The sequence below is a fragment of the Abramis brama genome (genome assembly GCF_963993115.1).
Source record: "Abramis brama genome assembly, chromosome: 18".
Taxonomy (NCBI): Eukaryota; Metazoa; Chordata; class Actinopteri; order Cypriniformes; family Leuciscidae; genus Abramis; species Abramis brama.
The window spans coordinates 13,320,584-13,335,306 of NC_139980.1; the positions used below are offsets into that span (position 1 = coordinate 13,320,584).

General features: G+C 39.2%; 1 protein-coding gene across 1 annotated transcript in view; it reads right to left on the minus strand.

Annotated features, from left to right (window-relative positions):
* cdh2 (cadherin 2, type 1, N-cadherin (neuronal)) overlaps positions 1-14,723 on the minus strand; it is a gene marked incomplete at its 3' end in the record, with an annotated part of 57,127 nt that overhangs the window by 10,228 nt on the left and 32,176 nt on the right. Inside the window, exons 8-16 of the mRNA XM_084090235.1 lie at positions 9,913-10,050; positions 9,636-9,821; positions 8,811-9,064; positions 8,030-8,172; positions 5,726-5,959; positions 5,385-5,618; positions 4,093-4,232; positions 2,430-2,597; positions 3-171 (exon numbers count right to left, since the gene is read on the minus strand). Of these exons, the coding sequence (XP_083946361.1) occupies positions 3-171; positions 2,430-2,597; positions 4,093-4,232; positions 5,385-5,618; positions 5,726-5,959; positions 8,030-8,172; positions 8,811-9,064; positions 9,636-9,821; positions 9,913-10,050 (1,666 nt within the window). The remainder of the gene's footprint in view (positions 1-2; positions 172-2,429; positions 2,598-4,092; positions 4,233-5,384; positions 5,619-5,725; positions 5,960-8,029; positions 8,173-8,810; positions 9,065-9,635; positions 9,822-9,912; positions 10,051-14,723) is intronic.

Below are 14,723 nucleotides of genomic sequence, written 5' to 3' on the forward strand. Positions count from 1 at the left end.
GCGGAAGCGAGGGCCCCAGTCGTTGAGGTAGTCATAGTCCTGGTCGCCTCCGCTGCTGGAGGAGTGAAGGGAGCTGAGCGATCCGGCCGTGGAGCCGCTGCCCTCGTAGTCGAAGACCAGCAGGGAGTCGTACGGAGGGGCCGTGGGATCGGTGTCGGCCGCCTTCAGACCCTAGGGAACATGACCACAACGGATGTGCTTTTAAAATAGACACGCTTCAAAGATAGCACATGATCATTGTTTAGTACAAGCGTTTTCTTGTCCAATTACTCATCTGGTACAATCTGCTGTTTAAGTGAAGAGGGGGATGGGATGGAGAAATAGAAGGAACAAAAAGAGGAGGAGGGAAGTTGGGAGGATAGGGAAGCGGAGAAGGATTGGGGTCGCCGTGCAAACAGATGCTGGGCTCTGGGACAGGCTAAAGCGTTTATTTATAAGCGGCTGCGTTCTGGAAACGCCACAGCTAAGCGCAGTCTGAGCTCGCACAATTAAACAATGAAACACTGAATACACTGTCAGGGCACTGTATGAGAAACAACTAAAGTGAGAAGAGGAAGGAAGGAAGGAGGAAGGAGTGACAATAGAACTGAAACCCATTAAGTAGAAACAGTGTGTGTGAGAGCCAAATCACATGCTGCAGCACTATTCTGTTTTGTAAAATGTGTGCAGGTGAATCCAAAATTTAAATGAACACAAAGACCACTGTGTACTGGCCATTATTTCCTGCAATGAAATAATGTGTCTTGCTTCTCAGGAAATCTGCAGTCTCTCCCAACATTTAAAATGATCCTCTGAAGTAACCTATGAACTTCCTCATAAAATGAATTTATAAGAATACGGTAATCTTTAAACATTATAAATACTAATATATGAACCTTTTTTATTTTATTTTCATCAGGTCCCGACAGGTCGTAATACACACAATTCTACCGTTATATTTAGCATTACAGCATAACAACCTGACACAAAAGCACAATGATTTTTTTGCACGATGATCAATTGTATTTTAAGCAAATAAATCCAATGATGGTGGAGGGGGTATGGAGTGTGGGCACCCAATGAGTGATATAGGAAACATAAATCCTATACATGCATGTTTTGTCTGTAATAATAACCAGAGCACAAACACCATCGCACACCTGCAGGTGATAGGTGCGTGGGAAAAAAAGACCATGTAGGTAGGTCAAGTAAAACAAAAAACAAAGAACTCCTGCACACTATCCGTACTTGCAAAAAAGTATAAAAAATTCTTTATTGGCAACGTTTCGGGGAGACTGCAGATTTCCTGAGAGGCAAGACACATTATTTCTTTGCATGAGACCGAAACGTTGCCAATAAAGAATTTTTGATACTTTTTTGCAAGTACGGATAGTGTGTGGGAGTTCTTTGTTTTTTATTGTCTGTAATAATAACAAAATCGATAAAAATATATATAAAAAAAACTGTATGATGTACTTCTTTAGCTAAGCAAGCTGATGTGTGGAACGTTGGACATTTCATGCACTCTCCCAGGGAGGAGCTAAACGTGCTAAAGCTAGCATTCGAACCCGAGTAGTAGTAGGTATGTAGTTCAGCATTTCGGACGCAACTTTAGATAGATAATGCAACAGAGGCAAACACATTCTATAGACAAGATCACATGTCTACCTAGACAACATTTTGGGGTAGATTCAAATATTTGATTTACATGTGCCCAACCAATTTTGGTAGTGAATCAAACATCCAAATGCATGTTAAATTTGAATGTTTAAAATGCCTCTGGTGCCCAAAAATGCGGTCTATGTAGGCAGCTCACTTGGTTTTGAAACACCGCCATATTGTACAAATAAAGTTCTATTCTTAGCATAACACTATCCAGACAGAGTGCTAACATAGACTAAACACTGCATAGACTTTCAGCTGACATAATTCTGAATCCTGAAGTCGCTTGTCCAAACAAATCTTTCTGCAGACATAAAACGACTATAAACTAAACTCATAAGTGACAATTTCTTTTCACGTTTGAATGCAAAAAAAAAAAAAAAAAAGAGCTAAAAAATCCCAACTGACAGGTTTCTTTAAAATACAGTTTGGTCGAAACGATTGGCAAATGCTGATGTATAAAAAGCCTGTCTGTCTTTTAAGTGAGGCTGCTTACATTTAGCAGTAATGTTTAATTCATTACCTGATTTAAGCAGTTTCTTGCTAATCTCACCCTGCTTTGAGTGCAGTCGCACTGCTTAGAGCGTGTGAGGTCTGCATGTGTGCGTAGGAAGGCGCGCATCCACAGACTGTAGCATGAGTTATTGGATCTCTGAGCCCGGCTAATGATCAACAAAACTAAAAGGACCTAGGTCCAATTAACCAATCAATCACCATTAAGTCTTATCACTGGTGCCATCGAGCCATTTTATATGGCGCGACTTCAAAAGAGCGGACACACAGCGTACCTCGTGGATGAACTCTCCAATGTCTCCGGGATGGGGTGCGGCCGAGCGGATGGGATAGTTCGGATGCTCGGAGTGCATCGGTCGCTCGTCCATCCGGCGGATCCCGACGGGCTTGATCATGTCTGGCTCCAGAGTATCGGGCTGCTGCAGCTGGCTCAGATCATAGTCCTGAAGAAACACAGATAGACAATCACAAACAGGGTTAGAGGTCTGCTTCAAAGCCCTTGGTTTTCTGGAGACATCTGCATGCAAAACAAGGGACGTTTTGACTATAGTAATGCAATTTAAATTCGCTTTGTTCCATTTGAAGGACATTCATGTGGGTTTTCTTTTCAGAAGTTAGCTAAATTTGATAAAACCTTCCTAAGGGAAATTTGGAACAGTCCACATTTGGAATGAAAATACTTAAAGTACAACTAAAAAACTTTAATCTTGATGTAAAATAAATATATTCTCCATTCATCCTGATATTTCATTTCTTTTAGGTTAGCGAGTGGTCATAAATAGCTTTGTATCGATAGATTAGACTTCTCATCAGCCGCTATAAGTAAATATCTAGAAGAATAACAAAGTGCTGAAAAAAGTAAAACTATTTGCGCTACAAACCAGTGACTATGACTAATATTATACATTCAAATAATGTGACAAAAAATACCAGCCACATATCAAGCCACATATCAGACGGTTTTTAAACTGCTGAAATAACTGGAAGCACATTTAAGTTACAAATGGCGACGCCTGCTGTTACGTTAAATATAAGGTGGATAAAAAAACAATCAAACTCTATAGTATTTCCTCCTTTACATAGCTAGCCGATAGCCGAAAGTATGTTTCGATTTGCCGCTGCATTTTGAAATCAGCAGGGTCGGTGTAATACAAACTTTGTATGGCGCACACACACATGCCTGCAATTGACTGCACTAATTAGTTGGTCCACTATGTGGAAATACTCACAGTTGGCTCGCTGTTTTCAAGAACTACTTGAAGAAGACGATGGAAAATGCCATTAAAAATAACCAAAGAAGAAGGTGGAAACAACAAAAATGGATATGCAAGAGGTTAGAATATACCCACGACAAGTTTGAAAGATGACATGTCTGTAAGTGCTCATGGTCCATGGAGCATTACTTTGAAAAGCTAGAAAACTCGGCCATGCGCAAGATGTAGAGGCAGGTGGAAAAAATGCAGTGTACCCCAATTTAATGTTTTAATTAAAATCTAAAAATGCCAAACAGTTTCTGTGGGGGTTTAGGGGGTATAAAATATCATTAACTCATAAAACCATAAAAAAGTCTTCAAAATGCTAAAACTGAAAATGTGTGTGTGTGTGTGTGAGAGAGAGCATTGAGACGCTTAAACCAAAGTTTGGCTCAAATGCAAAAATATGTGCTCACAGCACCAGGCAAAGCAGGAACGGTTTCATCAATTTAAAATGAGTCTCTAGTAACTTTTAATCAGCATTACTTGCAAAATGAGTGCTGAAAATTTGTCATCGTGATTTCAAACCGCACTACGCAGCTCAAATTAAAATTGTGAAGATTTAACGATTACTTAAAATCAAAAATTGTAACATGTTTTTATTAAACAAGCTAGATGGTCTCAAGTTATTCTGAGCTGAAATAATTGTGTATGCCCAGCAGCAATAGCAGTAGAGAGCATGTACCTGGTCTTCCTCTCCGCCGCCCTCCTCGTCGTATTTGAGTATGTTGTCTCGCACGTCGTCCTCTGGATCGATCAGCAGCTGCTTGGCCTGTCTCTCTTTATCCCGTCTCTTCATCCACATCACAAACATCAACACCAGCACTGCAGAGAGACAGAAAGTGAGAGAGAGATCAATATAAAACAAGCAAAATGACTTGAGATCAGACAGTTATAGGTGCAGTGTGTAATTTTTAGCACCACCAACCAAAATGTACATTTCTCCTAGCTCCACCCCCTTTCTGTTGCTTCCTCAGACAAGCTTCAGAGATTTCCGTGAGGGAATTTTTCAGTAAAATGAGTGCATAAGATAGTAAAAATTGGATTGATATTATTCAGCTATTCTGTGACTCTGCAAAGTATTTCATCTGCCGTTTTTCTTTCAAGTAAATTAACACAAGTAACGCGATTTAAAACTGTAGAGATGGAGAATCAGAATTGTGCAAGAGATAATCATAAGCTGTGTTTCCAAATTTAATTTAACCTGAAAACAGTTTCTACATCCCATGTGTTTGAGAACAAAATTGTCACTTACATAGGAGTTTGAGCAAAATAGAAATGGAAGTTGTGGCCATTGGGAAACTAATGTGGCTCTTTTATTAAATGTAATAAATTACTTTAGAGTGCAGAAACCTTCTGACAAAAATGTCATCGCTAGTGAATGGAGGCAGATGCCTTATTTTCGGGAGGCGACAGCATGTCAGACAGTTTTGGTGGTGACAGTAGCCAATCATTTTGATAACAGGGTTTGGCAGCGTTTCATGAAAACTAGAACCATATTTCTGCAATGAGATTGGTCCAAAGTGAATTATTCATATGACTTTTTTTATGCGCCTCTAGAAATATATTCTATAAATGTTTCCACTGTAGTTTGTGTTTATGTCTTCTTACTGAACAAAGCATTTATCCACCTCAAGTGTGCTTATAAGTTCTTAATGCACATTTTTTGTAACTGCATTCACTTCTTGGTGTTAATCCAGCATTTTAAAAATAAATAAAATATAAAATACAAATATGTGGAAAGAAACCCAGCTAAAGTCAACCAAAAATAGAAAAGCATCATTTGATTTCGATTCAACTGATAACACTGGTGTAAGTGAACAGAACTGTTGCTATCATTTCCACAACAGTCTTGCTATGAAATCTTTTGTGACTATTTCGACCAAAAGCAGATCACATGTGCTCAACAGAAATGTGACCAACTGATAAGAACTCCACTGCCTGGAAGAAACAATCTCTGTCTAGTTTTTGTCTTACCCAGCAGGATGATGATGCAGATTAGAATGGCGATGATGGCTCCGGTGCCCAGCCCGGCTGCCATGATGCGTTCCATGTCCACGCAGTCGCCGTGGTGATCGCACTGGCACACTTTGATGCGCAGGTAGGTAATGTTGGACATGGGCAGGTTACCCGAGTCGGTGATGCTGATGGGCAGCTCGTATATCCCACTTTCCAAGTAACTAATTTTCAGACTTAACTGAGCATAATCGCCTATAAACCAACCACAAGTATGACAAAACACGTGCATCAGATAAAGTCTGGCAAGACAAATAAAAACATAATTGAGAAAAGTGTTTTGATACGGCGTTGTGGCGTACCACTGATTCGAGTCAGTGTCCAGTTCCTGCGGATGTCAGAGGGTCGGTTGGGCAGCTCGAAAGCATAGGGCCCAGCGTTGGGGTTGAGGTCTCCGTCTACAGCTGTGATATTGATTGCGTTGGGCTCAGGACGCTCGCACACTTCTGCTTCTTGAGGGAAGACTCGAGGTGCGTTATCGTTTATGTCCAGCAGGTAGATCTGCAGAGTTCCCGTCCCACTCGCAGAGGGGACTCCTGACAATGGACAGAAGAGAAAAAGAAGGGAAAGTCAAAACAAACATTGTCTCATGTAGCCAGACTTTTGACTAAGAATAGTCAACTAATCACATTTTAAAACTTTTAAACACTATTTTCAACACGCAATCTAAAAAACTTAACCTACATGACGAGATGTTTAAAAACAAGATGCAATAAACTTGCATCCTGGCTCTTAAAAGATGAATCCATTCAGCCCATGCTGTATATTGCACACGTTTTTGTGTGCAATATGCTTCATGACTGTGAAAGTTTCGTGGGCGTGACATCTGAGCCCAAGACTAATAGTTGAAAACTGACAATGCAGATGAACTACGGCAGTTAATGACTTTAAGTTCCACTCATCTGGGTCGGTTGGCATGATAACTCATTTATAAACCATAATGCACAGTCTATAAGATCCAATCAAACCAGAGCCCTTATAACCACCACAGACTGGACCATCACTACTTAGAAAAGAGCTTAGTTTCTGTTTCAACAAGAGTAACGACCTTTCGACTTCACTGATCTTTAAACAAAGAACAAGAGACAGGCAGAGCCGCGCAGGCAGGCTGACGGAGCTGAGGCTTTCTATTCTACTCCTGCTGGCATTCAAAACACATTTTTAATCTGTTCCAGCCTGAAAACAACTAAATCAAGTACGACTAAGTATCCTTAATTTATTGAATCAGGTGTGCGAATCAGCATTGAACTAGATACGAAAAGGCTTCTTTGTGGCAAAGGGTTTCGATCAGCACTATACTGCTACTTGCACACAAAGATTTAACTGAGTTGAGGCAGGAATTCACTAAGAATGCTAAGTTAGCGTTGTGTATTTGCACCCGCTGTCTTAGCAAATTGTTTTAACAAGTTTACAAATTTAAACTATGCAACTAAAGACAATTAGCAATGCAATTCTTGCTCCACAACATAACTCTCTGACTAACTACCATAGTACGATGCATCCTTGGAGAAATTAACTAGCTAGTCACAAGTGTTTCCTAACTTTGTCACATGTAAACCATGTTGGTTCAACAACAAAGAACTGCCGTAAATGGCGCCACACAGGAGATGGAGTGATAACTTCTGCTATTTAATCGGTTTAGAGATCGAATTAATGTCAGATTATTTGTATCTGAAGATTACTTTGCTATGTTTGTTCTCTATTGTTTAGCTTTGTTTACTCCAACCACACAACTTTGTAATGCAGTTTGTGAATGTTTATTGGAACTATGGTTTCGGGAAACACAGAATCACTGAATTATTTAGGCAATGGCGGAACTTGTGACTGTAGTTGGCACTGCAATCTACCTTTAAAATGCCAAAAGTGCACTTTACTGCAGTGCACAGCTGGATATAACACTCTCCTCCATAATTTCATCAATTACTGATTGCAAGAAAATGTACACAAACATCCCTTTTAAATAAAAATGTATTTAAATTAAATGCAATTAAATATAATTGCTTGATAACATTTCCATGCAAGTAGCATTGATTTTGCGCAAATAGTGCTGATCTAAAACAAGCCTAATTTGCATAGAAGAGTGCGTTTGTGCTAAAAAGAATGAGAATGACTTCATTTACATACAGTACCTTGCTATTTCAGCGCATTTAAACTGGATAACAGGTGGGGTTTTGCACTGAAATACCGCATACAAAAATGGCACAACTGTTTAGTGAGTGTTTCAGGAGACAAGCTTTCAAATTTACAGCGTGTGTGTGTGAGAGAGGGGGTTTGTTTCAGAGCTCTGATGCAGCGAGAATGTTAAACACCACAGCAGAATAGGGCCTAGCAGACTTCAGTAGACTCTTTCACACAGCGGGTAGTGTATGTGCATATGTGTGTGTTAGGAAGAGAGAGAGAGCCTGCTTCAAAGAACAACCCAGAGAAAGTGAGTGCATAGACATTCAGAATGAGTTTGCATATGTCGTTGGTGAGATCATTAACATGGATGTGTGGGCATGTGCATATCTGTTCGGTTGCAATTCCTCCCTAGAGCTAAAATCAATAGAATCGCTCGATCTCAAGTATTTCTGCATATATATACAAACAAACACAGCTGCTCCTACCGTTGTCAGAGGCCATAAATGTGGCATTGTAGAGATTGTTTTTAACATAGGGAGACTCTCGGTCCAAAACAGCAATTGTGGAAATTCGTCCATTGTTGGGGTCGATCTCCAGCCAGCTGGCAGGGTCAAACAATTTAGAGTACCTTTAAAACACAAACACACCAAACACAGATGGTTAACATTTAGTTTTTCATACAAAAACAAACGCCAAAACACAAAGGTTTTATGTGGAGTAGCATACTTTTATTCTACTATTTACTATTCTAAATATCCTACTATTTCTGCAGTGTATAGTATGTATTGTACATTTGTCAAAATGAGAAGGATACAACCGAGCATACTGCGCTGGGCAATGTATCCCACAATGCAAAGTGTTTAACTTGTCCTTCCACTTCCAGTGTGACCAGTGTTGTTATTGTTAACTAAAACTATTAAAACATTTTTTCAGTAATTGAAACAAAGCTTTTTTTAAAAAAAAAAAGAAAAATCCTAGTCTTTTTCACATTATTTTTAGACCATCTTCATGACCATCCACTTTACATGACTATGACATATTCTGTTTGCTCCGGCACCTTTATGACGTCTGTATGTAAATAACCTCTGACAAGATTGACTGAGCGACAATTTCTGAGTGAATCATTTTTCCAGCTTAGTTTCCATAAATGTTCTGGCTGGACTAGCAAGAAAGTACTGCTTTGCTCTTCATAGTGTATTAAACTCTCCTATTTCAAAAAATCCTTTCCAAACATGTGTGTGTAGATGCATGTGTGTGTTTTAATACCTAATAGTCTGCTGCATATATCTGTCAGGATCATGTGCAGTAAAAGACGTTAGCATCGACCACTGCGGAAGCCCCTCCTCCAGTTTGATCTGTTTGGGGTTTGGGTCAAAGTTTGGGCTTTCGTTCACGTCGATGACGCGTATGGACACGGAGGCTGTGGACTGGCGGGTGCGCTGGATCCCGCTTGCCAGCGGCACCTCATTTTCAGCGACAACAGTCAGCATGAATGATCGATTCATCTCAAAATCAATTGGCTGTACACAAGGACACACACACACACACACACAATCAAGTTAACGGAGCTGTTAGGGAAAATATTCACAATCACACAATGAATGGATTGTGTTGCAATCAAATACACAGAGGAGAAATGCTTGAATAATAATTAATGAATTACTCATTCTCAATTAAGAGACATAAACCATTAACTCAGCTGAACAGCAGGTGGAAGCTGTTTCCATGGAGACCGTCTTTTACTCTGTATTTGAACCCGTGCCTATAAGACTCTAGTGAGATTCTAGCGAATAGCAACACAACCCAATTACAGTGTTTATACAACAGTTAGTTCTGGTCCATGGATCTGATTGGCTGGGCAAAGTGCTGAGACTTTTCACTGTTTGTATCACTCCGCTTGTCTGTGTATGCAGCATTGCAGACCAAAGTATGTGAGTGGTGCCGACTTCCAAGTAGAGGGACGTTGTGTGATTTTCTCTCATGAGTGAGCAGAAAGTGTAAAACCCAAAGTGGTTCTGAAGCGGAATCGTTCACATCAGTTCCAGACCATCTGTCAGTATGTTTATTCCTCAGTAAGTTTGTGAGTGTTACCTTGACAACGGTGACAAGGCCTTCATTGGTAACGGGGTCAGTGGGGATGGAAAATCGTCCGGTTGGATCCCCAGATACGATCCGGTACACTGCATTCCATGAAGGAGTCCCCGGTTCATCTTTGTCAGTCACGGTGAGATTCGTCACTATCACATTCACGCGGTTCTCTGGGACCTCACCATGGAACTACAGAGACAGACAGAGAGAGATCGATTTTCAGCAAAGATGGCTTTCGCGAGGTGCGTGTTCAAGTGTCTGTGTGTGTGTTGCCACTCACAGTCTCTCGGGTAAACTCCGGAACGTTGTCATTGACATCCAGCAGGCGTATGACAGCAGTGGCGGTGTTGGACAGACCATATGTGGGGTTTCCCTCCATATCGGTAGCCTGAATGATCAGGGTGTATTGAGGGACCTTCTGCTCGGCACAAAAAAACAAAACAAAAAACAAGAAAAATAGGGTTAAAAACACAAGAAGGATATGGTTTACAGCAGTGGCTCTCAACTGGATGTGGAATATGGGAAGCGTTATGTTTGCAGGGCTGCCCAACTGACTTGCGCAATTGACACTGTTCTCAGGCTCTCACGCCACACATCAATTTTCTCACACGGTGAAAAATTGTGACGCAAAGAGTACACTGACAGAAAAGGTTAGTTTTGATTTGAAATTCATTATTACGAAATTCAAACAATAAATATTGTTTTGGCGCTCTTAAATGTGACGTGACAGATCACTAAGTTCAAGTGGACATGAACTGATCATCTCTTCCTCTTTACTACTAGTTAATAGTAAATAAAAACAAATGAACATTAGAAAGTATGTTAAAAGATACAGTATAAATAAACCGAAATGTATCATGTCTCATGTAATCGCTCAATCAGTGTTTAAACCGCGAAAGAGGTCTATAAAACAGCTGGAGAACAATGTCACGTAACGTTACATTACAGGAAAGCCATTTAATGACCATAGCATGTTAGTTAGCTAGAAAAATTAACTTTAGAGAGAAGTATTTTGCTAAATATATGCACTATATTATATATTTATTATATTTTTACTCGTATCAGTAAAATGATTCTAACGTTATACGCATTATATATGACAATTCACCATGACGTCACAACAGTAATAGACGTTCTTCCGGGTGGCAAAAGCTGAAGCGTTCCTATGGCAACGCTAGTAAATTGCTTGGAAGGGAGACCCACAGTCGACAGTAAAAATGTAATAAAAATAAAAAAAATTATTAAATATAATGCGTTTTTTATCATAATAACAACTGTGTTTAATGATATAAGTAAAAAATATAATAAATATGTAATATAGTAGGCCTACACATAATTAGCAAAATACTCTCTCTCTATTTTTTTTTTCCAGCCAAAATAACATGCTATATAGCCTATCATAGTCATTAAATGGTTTTCCTGAGGTAAATGTTATGTGACAATTGTTCTCCAGCTGTTATATTGACCTTTGCGCGGTTGAAAAACACTGATTGGTCTATAATATGTATGAGGAATATACATTTCGGTAAGTTTGCATGTGAAAAGTGACGGTGAATGCGTGAGAGTGGGCAGCCCTCTTTTACTTCAGGCAGTGACTGGCAATGAGTCTGATCTTCAAAAGAGACAAGTTTACTAATATTAGTCTTGAATTTCCCCGGCGGAAGATAAATGCTCTGCTGTGATTTTGTAGATGGACCGTTTTGAGAATACACACGAAGCACAGTTGAAGGGCAAGCAGGGTTGGCAGCAGAAATGTAAACGTTGGATGAATCATATAATTTAGGGGATCGTTAAGATTTCCTACTTTTGACGACACGACGTCCACTCAGAGCCGTTGAAAGATCCAGCCGGCGACTTTTATTTAAATTTGCCGGCTGGATCTCTTCAGTTAGTCAGTAGAAGCCGCTCGCGTTCTGCCACCCGGAAGTATCTTGGTGCCTATTGTTTACAAACATTCTGAAAAGGCCTATTAATTTGAGTGGTTATTTTTAACCTTTAATAATAATACCAGCTGACAGGGCTCCCTGTATGTTTACAACATTAGTTGAGAGATTTTTTCCTTAAAAAAAAATTGCATGTAGCTACTGTACTGATATTTATCCAAATCCAAATCTCAATTGTATGAATTGAAATCGTGAAATTTGTGTCAAGGACTTAAGCCTGGAACACACCAAGCCGACGCCGACGAACTAGCGCTGATGAAAGCTGACTGTGTTCTCGCGTCGGGGTAAAAAGCTGCACTTGAACACACCGAGAGAACTACAGCCAACTGTTAGTTAGAATGCGCGTTCTGCGCCTGCGTGTAAATGAGACAACTGTCTATTTCTGCAGATATATTCGTCTATATTCGTCATTCAAAAAGGGAAACCGACGCTGCCGGCTGCAGATACACAAACCGTAAACAAAGCAGTGGTGCTCACCGTTTTGAATATCAATCCTGCTAAACACTTTCTTTATTCCACTCCTCTCGTGTTAATATTGAAATATTCGCCAAGGAACACTCAGGTAAGATGACGCAACATTAGAACAGCCTTTTAGGGACTGTTCGTTTTTATTTAAGGGGCCACCGGAGGAGTTTTGCGATCTGTTGTCAAAAAATACATGACCCTCCCGTCGCCAGCAATAAATTTTTCTATGACCCTCCAAAATGATTGTGAAAAAAGGCATGACCCTCCCCGATAATTTATTGATTAGCCTACTTCTGTACTGGTTTGCGCTTGGCAAAGATGTTCAGATAGCCATTGTTTTTTTGTTTTTTTTTAAACCATAAACTCTTGCTTTCTCATCTTACTAGGGCTGTAACGATAGACCAAACCTACGATTCGGTTCGTATCACGATTTTTGATTTTAGATTTGAAAAAAATCATGTTTTCGGTGCTGATGCGGTGTGACGCGTTCAACATGTGGGTGGCGCTGCCAACAAAGCATCTAAAAGCTGTCACAAAGAACCGGCAAAAGTAGTGATTATGAATATGTCAAATATAGCAAGGAGACATTTTAATTGTTTATTAATAAGTGTTTTCTGTGTCGACTGCAAAGATGAAGTTGACGATGCGTCGCGATCTTCGCAGAACGTGCCAGAGAGAAATGCACATTTCATAAGCAGAAAGCAGTCTGTTTTCCTTCGTTTTGAATTGTTCTGTTTAAAAGTAGACATTTCAAGCTTTCTATATATTTCTGAGGTCTGTGAGGCAAGTAGATACCTTACGCTGAGTTTCGGTTCATTTATGAGACAAGAGTCCAGTTCACTCGCCCGCGCCTCCGTGTCATGATTATCTATTTTCTACTATATTTACTTCTTATTTATTAAATCCAGATGAAACATTGATTAAAATTAAGATACAATTAATAAAAAAACGAAATTCACTTTAAAGAAAGGCTTTGTGCTTTCTGTTTGAGGTCTCTGTGAAATTTTTAAAGTCGCTTTCAGAGCAGTCATGTCCGAGAACTGTCACTCCCGTAACATTGTTTTTTTCTTCTTTTTTTTTTCACTCACATAAATGCGAACACGAAAAATAAAATAAAAATAATATTTTATGTTCTGTGGAGGCCGATCTTTATTCATCCGGTGAGTATATATCTTTTGGTTTGCACAGTGTCATTTATAGAATTACTAAAAAATATTTTGCCACCTAAAAGTTAAAGATTTTTTGTGTCACGTCACATGTGTATTTCCCTCATATTAAATATAAAACCCATGTGTAGACTGATATTTTTCTAATGTCTTGACTCCATTCAGACGTTTCAAAATATTGGTATTAAATGCATTTTCTGAGAATTTATATTTCAAGTTTTGACTGCAAATGTCACGTCCATAACACTGGAATCGCCCAATTTGAACAAATTTATCCTCAACTAGTTTTTGTGGTGTAGGTCTACGTATTTTATTATGTTAACTTAAATTGCTTTAAAGCTTTGCCGGGTAAACATTTCTTTGGCATTCTGTACTGACATGATGCACTTTTTCTAAGCGCGAACTGAAGTGCGCGCGCACTGTCAAACAGCGCCAAACTGGATTTTTGTTGGGTCAGACCCATCTGATATCGAAGGGGGGCTGATAACGCGAGATCAACATGGAGCTAAATGGAAAAAAATAGCACCAAACAAGCCACTTTGAAATGTTGCTGTTTTCATGAATATAAAAGTTGGGTGACCCTCCCCCTAGACTAAAAAAAGATGGATGACCCTCCCCTCAACAAAGAATAAAAAGACATGACCCTCCCCTATTTTCCTCCGGTGGCCCCTTCCATAAATACCGAACGGTCCCTTATCTGTACCGTTTTGACTTCTTTGCTCGCTGTTTTGCTATTATTCTCGTGCACTGACTCGTTCACTAAGCTGAACAGTAGGGGTGGGAATCTTTTACCATCTCACGATTCGATTCGATTCCGATTCTTGAGGCCACGATTCGATTCAAAATCGATTTTCGATTCAAAAAGATTTTCGATTCAAAACAATTCGATTTTATTCATAATGATTTCTAATCAGGTTTCTGATCATGATCTACTCTCATCTGCTTTGCTATACAGAATGACAAACGGAGACATTAAAGTGTCTTTTTCACATTTATTAAGTTCAATTCTCAGGGAAGTGCCTTTTATCAAAAACATTGAAAAAATGTTTTTACTTGGTACTTTTAAAGCAAAGTATTTATGATGACCCATAACGAACTTACTTCCAATACTTCCTATATTAATTTTATTAATAAAACAAATGGAAGTGATTTGGCAAGTCAACTGTAAGGTTACATTTGCCAGCATATTTCCCAAACATTGCTGAGAACCAACAGGAAAATAAATGTGTGCTTGTACTAGCAGCATACTTGTAGTAAATTAATACAAACTTCAGCATATTCTGAATCTCTAGCATAGTAGCATTTAATAATAGACTTCTAACCAACATCCTCTTGTTATTTCCAATGAGCAATATAATCCTTCAGACAAAAAAAAACATTTTGCTGTAGCAAATTCACAAACAGTTTTCGTTCAAAAATATAGAATTATGTACCAGAAGCTATCATAACGTATAATGCTTGTGGACTTATGCATATTCTGAATAATTAGTAACATACAAAGTCGCTCTTGACTTATA